This window comes from Amphiura filiformis, chromosome 6 (genome assembly GCF_039555335.1).
Source record: "Amphiura filiformis chromosome 6, Afil_fr2py, whole genome shotgun sequence".
In the NCBI taxonomy this organism is placed as follows: Eukaryota; Metazoa; Echinodermata; class Ophiuroidea; order Amphilepidida; family Amphiuridae; genus Amphiura; species Amphiura filiformis.
Window position 1 is genome coordinate 56,363,493 of NC_092633.1, and position 19,507 is coordinate 56,382,999.

At 38.2% G+C, this 19,507-nt stretch overlaps 1 protein-coding gene across 1 annotated transcript; it reads right to left on the reverse strand.

Annotated features, from left to right (window-relative positions):
* Window positions 1-334: 334 nt before the first annotated feature.
* Window positions 335-19,327, reverse strand: LOC140155686 (2-acylglycerol O-acyltransferase 2-A-like). The gene is made up of 5 exons (XM_072178614.1): window positions 17,511-19,327; window positions 9,871-10,382; window positions 8,841-9,015; window positions 4,397-4,596; window positions 335-769 (listed from the first exon to the last, which is right to left on the reverse strand). The coding sequence occupies exons 1-5, from the start codon at window positions 17,528-17,530 to the stop codon at window positions 615-617; spliced, it is 1,062 nt and encodes a 353-aa protein (XP_072034715.1). The 5' UTR covers window positions 17,531-19,327; the 3' UTR covers window positions 335-614.
* Between the last annotated feature and the right edge of the window lie 180 nt (window positions 19,328-19,507).

Genomic DNA, 19,507 nt, shown 5'->3' on the forward strand with positions numbered 1-19,507 from the left:
ATAAATTAAAACACGATAAACTTTGTAAGATTGCATTCTAAGCAAGTACTCTCAATTAGTTGGATAATAAACTATAATTAATACAAAATGAATTTTAAATTAATATATCAGTATAATGTAAATGAAGAATAAACAAGTGGAAAATAAATACATTCAGAACAATTGCAAATAATTGACAGCTGCCTTGGAAGGGGAAAACATTAAAGAAGGAGAGGCCAAATAAGACCAAAAGGACTTGAAGGCTGGCCCACCTTTATATAATGAGGGACGTATTAAGAGATGATGGGGGAGAACAAAACATCACAGAACAATACAGGACATGGCGCGAGACAACAAGTCAATATCATATCAGTCGGATAGCAGGGCGGATAGCAAAATATGTAAATCATTGCAAAGGAAAAACTCAAACTGAACCTACATGAGAGTGCGTTCACATTAGGACGATAATACATCGGGAAATACGGTAGTTATGATTAGGAAGTATAAATATTAATTGATTTCAGTGCATTTATTTATATTTATATGCAGTGCCATATGTGCACATGCATAAAAACAGAATAATTTATATTAATCAAACAAAAATCTGTACATTGAAATATATTAACTGTAACTATTCAGATAATTTCTAATGAGATATTCTCCGAGACGCCATATTTGGTCTTGTGTTCATCAAAAAGTGCCTTTAAAGCATCAACGTAAATGCTATGCACATCTTCCACTTCTGTCCTGGTTGGGTTAGAGTTCTTAACCACTGGAATAGGCTTACCAACTGCAACAAAGAAACAATATAAAAAACGGTATTAAGAAGGGTTTTAAGATCATGAATATTTTTTGAAATTGCGAGCAGTCACTTGCGAGGCATAATGAAGGTTCAATATTCATATTTCGAAACATTCATACTGCTGACAGTACCGGTAGTTCGTTTTTCTCCGAAAATCTTGTTAAAATACATTTTTTAATGAAGTATTATTTTGATCTCCTTTCTGACAGCCTAGGTTGTGATATTTGTACGTAATAATGAATCACGATGCAAACTTAAATAAGCAATAGTTTCATCTACCTTTGTCATCGTTTGCAAATACACTGTAAAAATATCTGTATACAGGGTGTATCAAAATGATTGGTACCGGCGACTTTTCATTTTTTGCCGATTTTTAAAACTATTTTTTGTACCAGTTTGGGGTAAATTGTTTACATATTTGAAATTATGGTAGTTTTATCTTCTCTAAGAATTTTAGATCATAAACATAGCACATTTTGTTCAGAAGTTACATGATTCTAAAGGAAAGTAGGTGTTTTTACACTTTTCATCGCAACGCTGAATCAGTAGCGCGCCATTTTCAAAGCTCTATTTTACTACAAATACCTTGTGAGAATGATATGTTGAAGATCATGGAAATGTTTAATTTTTCCTTACCTATTTCTTCATTCATATATATAAATGTTCTAATCAATATTTTTAAATATTATTCAAGTCAATAATATTATTGACTTGAATAATTTAGGTGGGGGGAAATAAGTTTGTAAATCAATACCTTCCAGGGCGGTAATTTAAATTGTAGTATTGAGATTACTATTACATGATTAAGTAGATGGTGTGGCAGAATGGCTATAGACTGTTGACAGTGTAGGTTAGGTTAGACCTGGTAAAAGTATATCAACAGTATTCCACACTTTAGCGTGCATTCATAGTAAAGAATCGCTGGTTGACACGAAGCCTTGGAGAAGTGCAGAGAAGATTTTGAAGACAGTTTTCAAGCGCAAGGAGTATCTCATGCAAACATGCTATAACTTGCAATGTGTCACAATTTGATAGTTACAGAACGGATTCATCCCAGGTGTTAAGTTCTTTCAAGATAGGGCTTCACCTCAAGAGTCGTAAGGCAGGGACTTCAGGAACTATCTTTCTAAAAGCATGTGTAAAGCATTTTCTTTTTTGTTATGTAGACTGAGGTGAGATATTGAAGAGCATGTATGCAATAAATAGTTCAAGCAGTGAACCTATTCATCTTGTGTTGTGTAAGTAAAACCATGATTACATCGATCTTCGTTTAAATGACAATAGCTCCCAGATGCATCAACCAATCATCTTCAGATTATTGGATCAATAAGTTAACATATGCCCCTTTCTATTTATAGTACAAAAACTATATTAATTAGCAATTTTATATTTTTGATATATTTTTGAAAATGTCACATAGCCCGGTACCAATCATTTTGATACACCCTGTATCACGGTTACCGATATTCATAGTTGTATAAATGAATTATATGGTTGTCGATATACATGGTTGTCTTTCTGATGCTTGATTTCTGGCTCAAAGGAAAATAGTCATTGAAAAGTAAAGTTGGTACACTGTAAAAAATATTTTACTCAACACTGAGTAAAAAGGTCACAGCACAACAGTTGAGCAAAAAATTACTCAACATTGAGCTCATTATAGGTCACAAGTAACTTAACTGTTGAGTAAAAAATTACTCAACATTGAGTAATTTTTTACTCATTTGTTGAGTTGTGACCTATATGAGCTAAATGTTGAGTAATTTTTTTACTCAACTGTTGACTTGTGACCTTTTTACTCAGTGTTGAGTAAAATATTTTTTACAGTGTAACAACTTTACTTTTCAATGACTTTTTTCCTTTGAGCCAGAAATCAAGCATCAGAAAGACAACCATGTATATCGACAACCATATAATTCATTTATACAACTATGAATATCGGTAACCGTGATACAATACATTTGTACAACTTTGAAGATCGACAAACATAATATAATTCATTTGTACAACCATGTAGGTCGACAACCAGAGGACCACTTCAGTGAAACGGAGAGATGGTGGACAGATCAACAGTACACATGAGTTTTTATCAGAATGGATAAACTACTTCAGCAGTCAAGTTAGCTCAATCGTTAAGGCGTTCGACTATGGTGCGAGAGGTTGCGGGTTCGAACCCTGGCGGTGCCTAGTACGCTCTCGTGGAAAAAAATTGAGTTAGCTTGAAGTTGAAATTCCCCTGGACAAGGAACTAACTGCTAATTTGTCTCGTTGTAATTCGTACGAAACTCGGAGCGCTGATCCTGGTTGCGGAATTTATTTGTGGAATGTCTAGGGTGTGCGCTCTTGAAGCAGCAAAATCCATGAATTGTTGTTGCCGCAGTGGTTAGCGACAACCTGTAAAGTGTGCTGAGGATCAACGTCTATGCGTTGTGTCTGTGCATAGCGCACTATATATCACTGCGCTTCACATACATGCTTAATGCTGGTAAAAGTTCGTCCGCCTCACCAGCTAAACTATCACACATTGAATCTAACCAAATAACTTTGAAAGAAACGGTAGAAGCCATCAGGACCTGAAACTTGGGAAAGCACCTGGGTGTGACAGCTCCATCATGGCAGAAGTCCTGAATAATGGTAGTGGTTTTGCTTTATGGGTCTGGTATGATATTTTGATGATTTGGAAATGTAAAGGTCATGATATACGAAATTAATTCAGTTAGGTACCAAAAATGATCTCATTCCCTGAATTGTGGCAAAACCGGCTCCAAAAGGTTAGCTACCAAAATGCATTGTCTGCTATGGAAACACTTTTAAGTGTTAAAACAACTTGTATAGTGTCCAACAGGGTACTAAGGTCGGGCAGTCGGTTTGACAGAATCAACGATGCTTCAGCCTTTTTCAAATGCAACCAATGGAAGTATATAGCCTTGGTGAAATAGAATACGTCAACGATATCGACGATTGGACAAAGGAATGCTACCTGTATCTGAACCCCAAGACATTTACACAATGCAAATCATATGCGCTTGCAATAATGGTAAAACCCTTGAGGTTGTCAAAGAAAGTAAGGTTCTTGGGATATATGTTCAAGAGTGGGGCCAAGTGGTGTTGGGACACATGTATCAATTACACTTAAGTATACTGCATAATTTGTAATTTTGTAAACACAGGGGCTCCGGAAGATGTTAGATATTGGGAGCCCAATGGTCTGATGGTATCTGGCTCAAATTGGGGGGGAGGGCAATGGTACTTTTCAATAGCCACCAAAATTATTGGTGGGCGAGTCCCCCGGTTCCGGAGCCACTGCAATTGCAACATCATCCACCATTTGTTGTGTACATATCTATATTAGATTTGAGTGGGGCCAGTGTGGGCGGTCTCACTAGAGTACAGCCGGTTTGTGCTCACAACTGGCTATTAGTATTACCTACATTCAACGTGATGATGATGCATGATGATGATGATGATGATGATGATGATGATGATGATGATGATGATGATGATGATGATGATGATGATGATGATGATGATGATGATGATGTAGCGTGTAGAACTGCAACTGACTTAAGGTTACAGTCAAATACATACGTCAGACACACTGGAAACAATACTTACCAACAGTGTTAATATGTCTCCTATATGGTATAATACCCATTGTATAGTTGAAGATGCCTCGGCCATGGAATATCGGCAGTGAGAATCCTGTAAATTGCATGAGAAATTCTTGCAGTTTCCGCATCTTCGATCCTGGTACATTGCAGGTGGAATCATATATGTCACTTTCGCCAAATGAATACACAGGGACAAGACTTGCTCTATGCAGAAGGAAAATAACGACAAAGAGGTAAGTTTATTGACTTTCTTGATTATATGAATGGTAAAGTTTGAACCCTAACAACCGTATACACTTTGTTTTCCTTTCATATTTGAAATACAGGGTGTCTCAATAAAAATAGGCCCTGTGGTTTGGGGGACGTAACTTAAAATGTCAGCAGTAAAATCAAAACTATTTTATAGATTCAAAAATCATGACGTTTCTTCTTTAAATTGGTGCACAAAACATGAAAATCCGTTCACGCGTCACAGAGATAATTGGGATTTTACAAATAGACCCATTGGGGCAATACACATTAAACACTAATGTTCTGCATTGTAGTTAAAAAGAGATGAAGTTGCTGGGTACGAATTGAAAAGAAATTAATCTCTCAAAGAATGTTTTTCACATCTTTCTGTTTGGGTTAACAATATTGTTTCTCAAGAAACAATATAGGGCCAAGCGGTCACCTAAATTTCATAGTCTACACATACATGACCAGAAATATGGTTCTTTCCTAAGAATGAATCTCACGAATGGCGTTAATTGGCCCAAAAACGCTAGTTAATGCGCGACTAGTGATTTTCAAAACATAGCCTAAATAGGATTTACCCCTTGGAGCAAAAACATCCCTTTACAGGAATTTGGCGCATTTTAACAAAAAATAACTGAAAGGCAGCACCAATACAGGCTTTTTAAAAAGAATACACACTTTATATGATTTCTTTATAACAATCTTCCAATAATAATGTTTGAGTGATGGTCCTGGTGCAAATCAGTTGAGGAAGCACGCTTTGCGAATTATCGGGATTAATAAATAAATCCTAAACCATGTAAAGCTAAAACGCATCAACTATAGCGGATTGCAATTATCCCAATTCATTATCTGAAAGAAGATTTTTTCCTGGTCAAGCATTTTTACATTATGAAATTTGACTGACCCCATGGCCCTTTTGTTGCTTGAGAAATGTATGAACTTCATTTTTAGAAGGTATATTTCCACATACCCAATGAGAAAGGTGTGAAAAATATTCTTTGGGAGATTGATTGATTGGTTGGTTGATGTTTTTAACTCGTACCCGGCAAGACTGAGAGTTTACTTCATTTCTCTATTCCATTCTAACCTACAATGCAGCACATTATGTGCCCCATTGGAACGGTCCAAAATGGGTCTCTTTGTACAATCCCAATTATTTCAGTGACGCGTGAACAGATTTGGTTGGTTTGCGCACCATCTTAAAGACGAAACGTCATGGTTCTTAAATCTACAAAAAAGTTTTGATTTTACTGCAGAAATTTGAAGTTACGTCCCCTAATCCACAGGGCCTATTTTTATTGAGACACCCTGTATATTTAATGGTTTGATATTTTGACACCTACAGATCTTTTCGAGCCTATGCAATAAACCAACCGGAACGGTATACAATCAAAATGGCAGCCATCAGTTCTGACATAACAGAGGAATAGGTCTCTAGATCGATTCCATAGCCAACTTATTCTCCTCCGCAGCCAGTTTGGTTACGCTCCCTCCATACAAATAGTCTGCCAATGATAACGAACTGGTCCTTTTCAATTGGTCGATCGGCTAGACGGCTACTTCATATTCATAAGCAATTTTGACCCGGAAGTAAGCACTTGCGAGATTGCATCGCGCGCCAGCTGACTGAGGTCAATCAAGTTCCCGTATGTACAACTCTAGGTGTACATAGGTGTAGCCAATCAGAAACGGCGTTATAAGTGGCCATTGGCAGACTGTTTGTGTGGAGGGAGCGTAACCAAACTGGCTGCGAAGGAGACTATAGCCAACTGCGTGCCATGACTACCGCCCGCTATTATAAGACTTGAGCGCAAATTTGAATAACAAAAGCGCTATTTAATACCAATGCGGCTCATGCTAATTATGGAGTGCCCTCTCCAAGAGTTACTATATCGAGGCTTCCTGGAGGACATTTTATTCAAATGTGACCCGTTACAGCAAAAGGTACCTTAAGTCGGGAGCTACATATGCCTTATTTTGCTAGTAACAAATGCATTCTAAACCAATCATTAATCCTATTGTTGTAGAGGATAATAAGCTTGTACCTGTCTATAGAACTGTTTGTTATACAGCTCTAGTCTTTATTTGATATGGCTAATCCCTGTTCAAGTGGCGTGAGTGGTGGGTTACAAAAGCATTGTATTGTATTTGTATGTAGCCACCCACTAACAATGAGATAGCATTCCTGAACCTCGTTGACTTGTAGATGATTTGAAATGACCGCCACTTCAGATTGTCATTATTGTTTGATATTTTCTGCCAACATTGGGGAAAAAGAGACACTTGTAGCAGCCGACATAAGGTACCTTTCGCTGTAACGGGTCACAAATGAGGAATGAGGATGAATCTGTCACGAGTGACGCGTCGGATTCCACACCCTCTATAGACGAATCTAAATTCACGCATTCCTACACCTGACTAGCAGCCTTTAGTTGGGTAGCCGTCGGCTACAATGCACTCAAAATGTGAAATGATTCGGCCTTGGCGGAAATTTTAAACTGCATTCCATCACCCGTTTTACACCTTCCGCGAAAACACAGGCAAACAAAAGAATAATACAATACAGTTCCCTTCGACAAAACACACAGCATGGTCTATTCGCTGTTGAAGTGACATAATAATCGGATTAACTACACGCGGTATCTATACATTGATGTACTTGCGAACAAAAGCACTATGTAGGGTCTATGAATAGAATGCGACGGGATTACCTGCGGAATTATCTCCATTATATATATTATTAGCTATTATTCTATTAACCCTCCTCGTCCTTGCATCTTCTTTAGGTGTTAGGCGGCTTTTATTTGCACAATTGGACGCTCAAAGCACCAGGTTGGTGCTAGCGGCTACCCAAAGATGTCCGACCAAATCCTGACCATGACTAGGCTACTTGGATTCGTCTATAATCCAAATGCACCCATTCCTACACCTGACTAGCAGCCTTTAGTTGGGTCCCCGTCGGCTACAATGCATCCAAAATGTGAAATGATTCGGCCTTGGTGGACATTTTAAACTGCATTCCATCACCCATTTTACACCTTCCGCGAAAACACAGGTAGACAAAAGAAGTTTACAACACAATACAGTTCCAACAGTTGTGCAAATAAAAGCCGCCTTACACCTAGAGAAGGTCAAGGAGGGTTAATAGAATAATACAATAGAGATAATTCCGCAGGTAATCCCGACGTATCTATTCATAGATGTACAAATGGATGAACAAAAGGACTATGTATGAATAGATGCGACAGGATTACCTCTATTATATATTATTATTCTATTAACCCTCCTCGTCTTTGCATCTTTTCTAGGTGTTAGGCGGCTTTTATTTGCACAATATAGGGTGCTCAAAACCCCAGGTTGGTGCTAGCGGGAAACCAAAGATGGCCGACCAAATCCTGACCATGACTTGGCTCGTTGGATTCGTCTATAGCGATAGCGTATACATGGGGCAACTGGTGCCCGGAACTTTGGTCGTTTCTAAGAAATCCGTGTATTGATTGAATCTAAACTAAACTAGCAGACTAGTAGCGAGTGTTATTTTCCCTAACATTGATAACATTATGAGGCTCCTTTCAACTTTCAACTAGACTGTTAGAAGAAACATAAAACATACGAGCGTAATAATGGAATACTGCAGTCCCGAGGAATATTTATGTGAAGTGGTCCCGACCGAGAGAATAACGAAACCCGATGGTTTGCGAGTGACGAAATATCCGCATTTTGGATAAATTAGTCCCTGGTATGAATTATTTATTAGGTTTGTCAATGTAATCACCTCGATCCATTTTGCTTGAAATAGCAGTCCGATGAGTTCAATGAACTACGCCCTGAAACCGATGTGGTCATTAATCAACAAGTACAATAGAGGAGGCAGAATGCCATGCAAATTTATACGCTGGCGAAGTTACGTAATAAATCGGATTAACTACCATCGCAATAGGTGAAAACAATTTTGAACAATGTCTGCAATCATAGTTTGAACACAATACTGGTCTTTTCAAAGATAATAATCTTACACGTGCAAGTGATCAGCATAATATTGTTCAATGCAGAGGTACCAGGTGAAAGTGTCAGTGCAGCGCGGTATATTCAAAAATTGTTTTCACCTATTGCTATGGTAGTTAATCCGATTATTACGTAACTTCGCCAGCGTATAGGTATTGCCCTCTCAAGGATCTGCTCTGTGTCAGTGGTTTCGGTAGACCTACCCATGTTCCATGGCCTTTTTAATAAATCCTTTTCGACGATTTAGCAGAACCCGGTGTTTTCCCGGCTCCATATCCAGTGTTTCCCGTGCACCACCAATCACTAAACAAGCTGCATTGCCAACTCCGTTTTTAGATAGTAGATAATCGACACTGTTCTTACTGCTATCACATAATCCTGTAAATATGTCAACGTTGAAAATGATCAGCTTTTAACGCAGCGCAGGAAAGCCCGATCTGACTTACCTACGTTACGTCTTTTTCAATATTTTAACTAATACGGGGAGGGGCTAAAATTATACTCAAAATTGGTCTATAGCGTTACCTCAAAGGTTACAATGTGCCTGTGTTGTAATATGGCAGGATGTCTTGCAAAGTTTAAATTATTTGAAATAATAAAACAAACAATGAAACCCATCAGTTTAAAAATATTTTGTGGCTCGGCCTTCGGCCTTGTTGTTCGGCTTCGCCGAGCCCCCACCCACACAGCCGAGGTCATTCTTGAAGGACTAGTCATGTCCAGTAGCAGCATACAGTTTAGGAACTCTGTGTGTATCAGTCAGGTACCTTGGCGATGGTGTAGCTGTGCAAGAGTGGCCCAATAGGAATCTTGTCGTGTACTTACGACAAATACACGTTTACGGAGCGATTTCAAATGTGCCAAATTTGGAGCGCCGAGGTTAACAAATTTGGCACATTTAAAATATGCTACTACTGGACAGGACCCACCAGCAATGGTACTGCACTGGTAATACACTGGTACGACTCCCCTGGTATTGCACAGTACCAGCTATTTGGCGACGGTGTACCTGAACAAGTAGCCCCATTAGGAATCTTGTAGAGTTTAACAACTGAGATCAACTAAAATGTAAACGCTCTAAACCCTTTAATACCGAAACATTCTAATATGCAGAATGTCCTGCTCACTAATCGCACGCTCGCATGAATATGGAACATTCATTTTAAGATTCAGCGGGTATAACGTTCTTGAGGGTCCGCGGGTAAATTGAGTTCTTTGTAACTACAATATTACCTGCAATCATCACGTAATCTCTCAAGAACGGGAAAAAGAACCAACCACGCAGTATCAACAACGAGGGCTTGATTCCAGGAAATAGCTTGCTAAAACCAGTTGCCTCAGTTCCAAAGTGTATGAAGGCACCCACTGCCAAGATCCCGTGAGGATGAAAGGCGATTATATAATTCTGATTTGGATCTAGATCGGCTGTTTTATGGAGTTCAACAGGGAAGAAATTCCGCATATGTTCCCAAATCTTCCATCGACGGGACCAGCTAAAGCGTCTTCCACCTTGACTTGGAGTCCAGCGATCAATGATTATCCAAGTGTAGGCTAGAAAAGACACCCAGTAATATGAAGTGAACAGAAGATACAACGAGAAGAAGGTCAGTCCAAACCCTCCTATTAAAAATGTGAGAGTCCATTGTAGAATTGCGAAAGTCTCCAGACGGCGATGGAATGGAATACGGAATGGGGCGATTTCGACACCAAGAACTGGCACCTTGTGGCTATGCCTCCTTTCATGGCTGTAAGTGGAGAGAAAACAGTTATACCAAATATTATTTGTTGACATTCTTCTGTAATGTAACCGGTTTGTATATCGATATTACTGCCCCACCACGACCAAAGTGTACAACATGCATTATGTTGAATTACTGTGCTAATGTAGTATTGCACACTGATGTCAAAGCAGGTGTGAACGTAGGGCGTTTAAAATTTCGGTGTTCCAGATGTCACAGGTATCGATATTTATTGCCTGAAGCCAGTGGTGAAAACTCAATATCGGCAAAAATATTAGTTGCTGTCTTTTGTTGTGGTACTTGACTTCGTCAGCGCAATGTTTAATCCGATGGAATGACGTTAAAGCCTTAATGTACGATTTCAGTCAAATTTTAATTTTGTTATTCTTCATTCAAAATGTTGAAATAATATTAGTAATAACTGCCGGGAAGGGATGCTGTCCATTTTAAGCTGAAATAACAAGATAAAGTGAAAGAAACCCTACTGGTTATGTTGGCTATTTAACACGCAGTTCTATGAGAAGACATAAAGTCATATATATTTTTTAAATGACTTTATGTCGAACTTTGCTCTGTTGACCTTCAAAGGCAACACATTTGGCCGATTCCATTTATGAGCAAGTTGGGACACGTGTAAACATTACAAATATGCAAAAAAATAAGGTTAGATAAAGGTTAACCGATTTCATATTATAAGATCGTACATTATGGCTTTGCGGTTACGCAATATTTGACCAATTCTGTCCTCAAATTTGATGCAGATAGCCACATTCAAATTCATTATCTGAAAATATATCGTATGAAGGTCTAAAGGATTCTTATTTTAGTAATTGTTTTATTCTGAGCCAAAGGGAAACCCGTGTTAATTGTGTTCCAACAACATTGCTGCCATAACCATGTGGCTTCCTAATATTGTGTGTGTTAATGCTTTTATACAATGGGAAGCTTTGATATAAGAATGATTATCTATGGCATGATGGCAACCATTAAGCCTTGTATTGAGGTCATTCGTAACGATAGTGATCAAAAGCTATTAATGCACAATAATCACCTTCAAATATTTGGGTCTATTTTTACGATGACACACTGAGGTCACAACTAAAATGAAGCATTTAGTGCATATGTAATTGATTTTGCTGCTACGAATATCATCAGTATTCAGTTATGAATTAATTTATACTATAAGATGCGAACATGGCAAACATGGCGAACGTCAGCTGGTTTTTGTGGGCAACCAGACCACTTTATTATGTACACAGGGGTGTTTGTGTAGCCCTAAAAGTGTTATTAGTCATATATTTGCTTCCAACAAACTCATGACATCCAAACCTGGTGATGATAATCTTTGAGTAGGGGGACAACACGTGAGTGGAATCAGTTTTGATTTAGATTCAGTGATGGGGAAATTGCTCTCCTTAAAGACCCATCCAGTTGACCAGGCAAACTTTCAAGGGCAATCCAATTAAGTAGGCTTAAAATATAATCAAGTCAATGTTCACCTCTATACCACCAAACTTTGCACGGCTCCAAACTTAATGTGTTTTCCATACATTTGGAGCGGCAGATTTTAATGTCAACGTTTTAGTGATAATAAATCTGTGGGTAAGGGTGAATGAAGATGTTTCGAGGTCATCTAGGGGTCAATGTTAACCCGTGACGGGATCCAACTTTTAAAATTGTTCATATTGGGCTTTTAAGATGATGGACGTAAACATGAGGAGGAGTAACAACGTAAAGAGCATAAAAGTATAAGAATTGGAATGGAACTGACGTAAGGAATCCTAACGTGAGTCATCAGAATTTGGGAACAATTGCCCGATTTTAAGATTCACAAAAATGGAATTTTACACCTTGTTTTGAACCACCCTAATTAAAATATTTTGACCATTGCGAAATATATTACTCAGTGTGAACAACTTGGCCCAGCACATCCCTTTTTAAAGGATTTTTATTATCTATGATCTTGAACCAATGATTCTATCACAGGCCTGGAAATGCAAGATGGTACTACCCCTTGATAAATTTGTGAATATTTTTGCATTTTTCTCAAAAAAAAATAACACAATGGTAACAAAAGTTATGTACATTACAGGGGCAAGGAATCAATTACTACACTGGAATTTCAGTGACTCAAGACAAGTGGTACGTTATTTATGATAAGAAATGAGGTACCGGTAGAATGTACCTCATTTCTTAACATATAATGAACCACTTGTCTTGAATCACTGAAATTCCAGTGAAGTAATTGGATTCCTTGCCCCTATAATATACATAACTTTTGTTACCCGTGTGTAGTTGTTTTTTGAGAAAAATGTAAAATTAGCCACAAAATTTATCAAAGGCTGCTATGATATAGAAATTAGCGCGCAAATATGAAGCAAAATTGTTGAATTTAACACATTATACTCCTCCAAAGTATACAGACATCATGACATAATGTTTTGTTTTGAATGTTATTCATCTTGCACTTTTCCAGGGTATGACGTAGACATTAAACTCGTACTCGTGTGCAACTGATCATCATCATGCGGTCTTTGCGATCATGTTTTACTGAATACACGGATCGTAGTAATATTCATGTTACAAAATGTGTAATTAATCTTGAAAGCACTAGCGATAATGTTGTTAAGCGATTCAAAACATCTGTTTACGATCGTTTTTATTCTCATGGACTGGTTCTACTTTGAAAAATATGTGCTTATTTAAAGCCATATTATAACATTTTCAAACAAAATAGATTAGCATTTCCTTGCCATAAAATGTTAGCTTTTACTGTCAGATATATCCCCTTTTAATTTGGAGCCGAACAACTACGGCAAAGCAAAGAAAATTGGAATTTACTACCAGCGCACATGTCGCCAATACGTACCATTCCTTCGGTCATGTTGTGGTACGACCCTTTGTTGTGTTCCATCGTAATAATAATAAAGCGCGGATTCCGGCGTTTTATTCAAAATCTCGGATTTTGACAAAACTACAGCACCTAGAGTCTTGATTTTTGCAGGGTATATTGGTTTAATAAAGTACAATTTAATCGTGTAAAAAAAGGAATTTTAAAAATTCAGTGAGGGCGTCTTCCTCAGCAAATGTTATAATATGGCTTTAAGCATCAAGCGCGAGGGCAAGTTCGCGTAAAAGCGAGCAACCAACTCAATTAGATTTAATAATTCGGGTATGCTGATTTTAAAGATTTTGCCGTCTGCCAAGCTATATTGGAACCCCGTACCTTTAAAAAAAAAGACCCACAGACCCCCTAGCGAACTTAAAAAAATATTACAGATAATAGCGAACTTTATAGCGAATTAGAGATTAAAATTAGGGATAGCGTGCCTTATTTCAAATTAGAGATAGCGAACCTTATTTCAAATTAGAGACAGTGGACCTTATTTGAAATTAGAGATAGTGGGCCTTTCTTTAAATTAGAGGTAGTGAGCCTTATTTAAAATTAGAGATAGCGAGCCTTATTTATAATTTGAGATATCGGGCCTTATTTAAAATTAGTGATAGCGAACCTAAGAGATAGCGGGCCTTATTTGAAATTAGTGATAGCAAACCTTAGAAATACCGGGCCTTGTTAAAATTAAAGACAGCGGGCCTTATTTAAAATTAGTGATAGCGAACCTTAGAGAAAGCGAACCTTGTTTAAACTAGAGATAGTGGGCCTTATTTAAAATTAGAGATAGCGAACCTTATTTGAAATTAGTGATATCGAACCTTAGAAATAGCAAACCTTATTCCGAATTAATGATATCGAGCCTTAGGTATAGTGGACCTTTTTTGTAATGAATTCGAACCTTAGAAATAGCGAACATTATTCCAAATTAGTGATATCGAGCCTTAGGTATAGTGGACCTTTTTTGTAATGAGTTATAACGAACCTTAGAGATAGCGAACCTATAGCGGTCCTTAGTGAATAGTGATAGTGAACCGGTGCCGGAAATGCGAACCTATAGCGGTCCTTAGTGATAGTGAACCGGTGCCGGAAATGCCCATCGAGATCTCATTTTGCTATGATATAATTTGAGACAGAAAATAATTTTTTGGGTATGGCCCATATCGGATGCATGCAAATGGCTACGAGAACTAATGACTCTAATTAAAGGCTAATGTAATTGGCTAAGGATTGTGCTCCGTGAGCACATTGGCTCTAGTTGGACATATTTGGTGTTTTTTTGTTTGATACTATTTTTAGAAGCGCTATTAAAAATCAATACAAATACAATGTACATGGTGATATCTGTGGTTTAAAATTCTCTATTTTTTTAGAATGTACATGATGATTTCTGTGGTTTAAAATTCTCAATTATTCTCAATATTTTTTGGTCATCGTGTCATTGTACATGTTATACAGGGTGTCTCAATAAAAATAGGCCCTGTGGATCGGAGGACATAACTTAAAATATCAGCAGTAAAATTGAAACTTTCTTGCAGATTCAAAATCCATGAAGTGTCTTCTATAGATTGGTGCATAAATCATCAAAGTCCGTTCACTCATCACTGAGATAATTGGGAAACTACAAATAGACACATTTTTGGACCTTTCCAATGGGACAAAACACATTAACAATAGTGTGCTGCATTGTATATAGTTTAGAATTGAAGAAATTAAAGAAGTTAAGGGTTGACTAAGTATTGTTTCTCTAAACAGCCAAAAAGATTGAAAAAAACACCTTGATGTTTTGCAAAACTTCTTACTTTGAAAACAAGCGATTTATCGTTGTTAATGAGCTACGTACATTTTACAAAAGTGATGTTGTTTCATCCCTCTTTACAACATCGAGAACCACAGGACCTACAAAAGTATATCTGTAATATCAATGCAATTTTTTCCAAATCTCACTACCATTCGCAATATAATGTGAACTACCCAATCGCAATAGTTATAAATACTGTCAAACCGGTTGCTAGGTAGGAGATCAGCAACTATGCCTCTTTTCTGTTATTGATGTTGTATCAATTTTTATTTATTTCACCATTAATACTATCACTTGGACATTTCATTTTGAGTGAACCGATTTCTTTTGAATCAAATATTTCAGGCACTATGAGAGCACATCAGATTATCTTTATATTCTTTAGGAAGTTGATTGATTGATTGATTTTGAACTCTATACTCAGCAACACCTGGCGTTTCCTTTTATTTCTTTTATAATAAACTGCGCATTACTGTTAATGTGTATATATGGTTCAAAAATGTGTCTATTTGTACAAACGTAATTATCTCAGTGACGCGTGAACGGTTTTGGATCATTTTTGCGTTTATTTTACTGCCGATATTTTAAGTTATGCACCACTTTCCATAGGGCCTATTTTTATTGAGACACCCTGTATACCGGAGCATGTTGAAAATCCCATGCATATATTGATTTGTACAAAATTGAATATGGGCTAAAAAGGTACGTATCGAACTGTTATATCTCACGGGTCATTGGACATGGTGAACCATGGCAACAGATAATTATGTTCACGTATCGCATGCAGCGTTATTATTCCTAAAACCAATGGCCATGAAACAAGGACAAATGAATGAACACGGACAAAGGTTTGAAGCGTTCTGGAGGTCAATTTTTGTTGGAAAAGCAAACATTCTGTGTTTGGAATATGGTTCAACAGCCCAATAATAGAACTGAAAAAAAATCGTTCAAACTAGTTCCTCTTTATGCACCTTCTGTCCATTTATACCGTTTTGCGGTATTAAAATTACATTTTTTTACCGGAACTTAAGTTGAAAGAAATGGGCCAAAATGGGGACAATTGTGTAAAATCCAGGTCAAAGGATGTTGAATACTAACTTTTGGTCAAATTTTGTTCCGGTATTTCGTAGTCAGTTTGGCAACTCGATATAGAATAAACCCTATCAGTAAAAGGCCGGCTATTCACCCCGGGGGGGGCACTCACATTTCCCAGCTATACGGGTATGTGCCGCGGCGACGACCCCCTTTTTCAGAGCCGCTGGCCGTTCCTTAGACCCTCTGAATTCATTGTTTGCCCGCTCTGAAGCCCCAAAATTTTTCTAGCCGTTCCATAGACCCTCAGATCATCGATTTCCGCTCTCATCGGCATCTTGAGAGGCGTGTTTTCTGTCCTACTATTTCAAGCCCAAAAGCAGACCCAAAAGCTACTTTTGCGAGCCCAAAAACTTCAAAGGGAATTTTCCATTAATTTATTCCCCATTGAAACACATTGTAAAGTGAACTTTGGGTGGGATTTTGGGCTCCTTTTATAGTGGCAACACTGGTTGACTGTTTGTAAACATTGGACAACTGCGCCGGCCGCGATGCCTCCAGCTGGTGAACATTTAGCTAGAAATAAATGATTTTGAGATCTCTTTTGGGAATAAAATTGCCAAATATGAGGAAAAGTACCTTAAATAATTATGTACACATCCTTGCAGCTCTCCATAAACAATGAATTAAAAGGTAATTTACGATCTACTGGTCTAGTGAAATCGGGAGTGGAATGGGTGTCAAATTCTGCACACTTCACTCAATCATCTCATGTTACGCATGGCAGTTCAATGTTGTCCAAATGTTTTTCTTTTCGGCACTGAAAAAAAAATTCTTGTGGGTTTGTTTTTATGGTGGGCTGCTGCTATAATTGTCAGTAGGCTAATAGCATAGATTGTAGGTCTACAGGGTCTAGTATTTTTTGATTTGAATGCTGTTTTGCTTTGTTGAGGTTTCCATCGTAATAGGCCAAACCAGACCTATTTTAAATGCACAATTCAAAGTGAAATCGATTCCTTCAAAAATCTGTGGCAAAAACGCAACAAAATTGAACCCTGGTTTGGCCTGCGGGTTTAGTTTCCGAGATTTTTCGGATTTTGGCGGTCGATCAGTTCCCAAGACCCCCCCTTTTGGTAGGTCAATCAGTTCCCAAGACCCCCTTTTTGTCCGGCCGATCAGTTCCCTAGACCCTCCTTTTTGGCTGTCCGATCAGTTCCTTAGACCTCAAGTTCAAAACTGGCGGTGGCACACCCCTACCAAAAAAAAATTTGAGTGCCCCCCCCGGGCTATTCACAACATTTATTTATTCCAAATTTCAATATTTCCGATTTATTCCAAACATGGCGAGATTTTTATGTCATCAGTCATCAGAACCCTTTACACAAGTACAGTATGTGCCTAATCTTACCTGTAGATTTCGTTGTCCATGGCAGAAATCCTGAATTTGATGTAATTGTTTTAAATTTCGTTCTGTTAACAGAAGCTAACAGAATGTAATCACCCATTGCACGGGAGGAATGAACATTTGTTGGAATGCAGAACCCAGAACTCGGCCCGCTGTTTGAGGGCGGTAGGCATGTTACTCTCAAACGCTGCTCAGCAGTCGCGTTGCAGCGAAACACTAAACCGCCTTTGAGCACAATTATTTTGTCCTGCACCGGTTTACTAAAAATGTTCCGTCTAAAAATTTGCGGACAAGAGAGCATTTATTTAGCTTAGTATATCGTAAAAACTCGATAGTTAGCATAATGTGTTTACTATCGAGCGCTTTTGAAAACATCCGGCGCTTTAAATGGGGTTGAGACACACTTTTGCAGGTTTACTTGTTCGTATAACTATGTGTATCGATGATTTGCGCCGCAAAACCCTTTACACTTTTGTGGATGGGGTTCTTCATGTTTGCATGTTTTAAAAGCGCTCGATAGTAAGCACATATGTTAACTATCGACTTTTTACGATATTCAAAAACATAAGCTGCTGCATTACATGATTTTTACAACTTGATTTAAATAGTATACAAAATATCAAATAACATTAGAAACATTTAGGAATTGTGAAAACATCAAATTACATAAATTAAATATTATAAAAAACATATTTAAAAATACCTAACAAAATAAAAGGAGATCATAGGAACTCCCCCATGTATGGATGGGAGGGGACTTTAACCTTTCAGACATTGATTGCACACAGAAGTACGTTACCAAGGGCTCTCTATGCCATCAACTGCTTGAAATCATTTAGGAGAAAAGTCTAAGTCAAATGGTAACACAACCTACCCACCGTATACGGAAGACTCCGAAAGCCTGATTGATTTGCTCTTAACAAGTAATCCAACAACGGTGCAAGATATTTTCCACATGCCTGGTCTGAGGATATATGCAAGCATGATACTATATTGGTGCTCATCGATGGTCAGCCTCAGCGTACCAGAAGCCCACCCCGTAAGATCTTCCTATACCAAAAATGGACACTGAAGGACTTACTGCTGATGTAAACAACTTCTGTTCATCTTTCCTCAGTTCCAACCCACAGGAAAAATCAGTGGGGCAAAATCATGAAAATTGGACTCAATTTAAAGATAGTATCTTGCAGCCAAACACATCCCCACAAAGATGATAAGATCAAATAGAGATCAGACATGGATGTCTAGAGAGCTCAAGCATAAAATAAACCAGAAAAATCGATGGCACAAAGAGACTAAAAAGTGCAAAGCGCGACGTGTATGGGAGAAATATAGTAAACATCAGAAGGAAGTTAAGACTGAGTTGACGAAGAACTATAGTCATTACATCACGCACACACCGTGGACCGAAAATGGAAGATATTCTGGCGGTATGTGAAAAGCGGAATTGAGAGAGATAATTCCAGTGGATGAACCCTTAGACACCAAGGGCAACTGAAATCTGATGCCAGTGCAAAATGCCCATGAAGGACCCAACATCTGCTCAGCCTACACTGAGCCTGGCGTGGAGAAATTACTTGCTGGCCTCAATCCATCCAAGGCAGCCGGACTGATGGTCTACCAAGCCGCATCTTAACCCCAGCAAATGTTATGTAATGCATGTCACCAACTCCCGTAGCCCTAAACATCAAGACTACAAGTTGTGCAACCAAACACTTGCGGTGGTGAAGTCTCATCCTTATCTTGGCGTCCACCTCCAAGATGACTTGGGCTGGAATTCACATATTGGACACGCGACCTCTAAAGCTCGTCGTATGCAGGGAGTCATAAGCCGCAACCTGTATTCCTGTCCACAGAAACTCAAACAAACAGCTTATTTCAGCCTTGTAAGACCACATATTGAATTTACGTGCACAGTCTGAAATCCATACCAGAAAAACCACAAGACCAAAATTGAAAGGGTCCAGCGCAACGCAGCCCGGTTCGTAAAATCCAACTAC

What these genes read in the sequence shown, in the direction of transcription:
- LOC140155686 (XM_072178614.1), bottom strand. Translation starts at nt 17,530, where the DNA reads ATGGACAACGAAATCTACAG. An exon ending in ATGGACAACGAAATCTACAG is followed by an intron (nt 10,383 to 17,510) that starts GTAAGATTAGGC and finishes CTCCACTTACAG; the next exon opens with CCATGAAAGGAGGCATAGCC. An exon ending in AAAAAGGCCATGGAACATGG is followed by an intron (nt 4,597 to 8,840) that starts GTAGGTCTACCG and finishes CCTTCTGCATAG; the next exon opens with AGCAAGTCTTGTCCCTGTGT.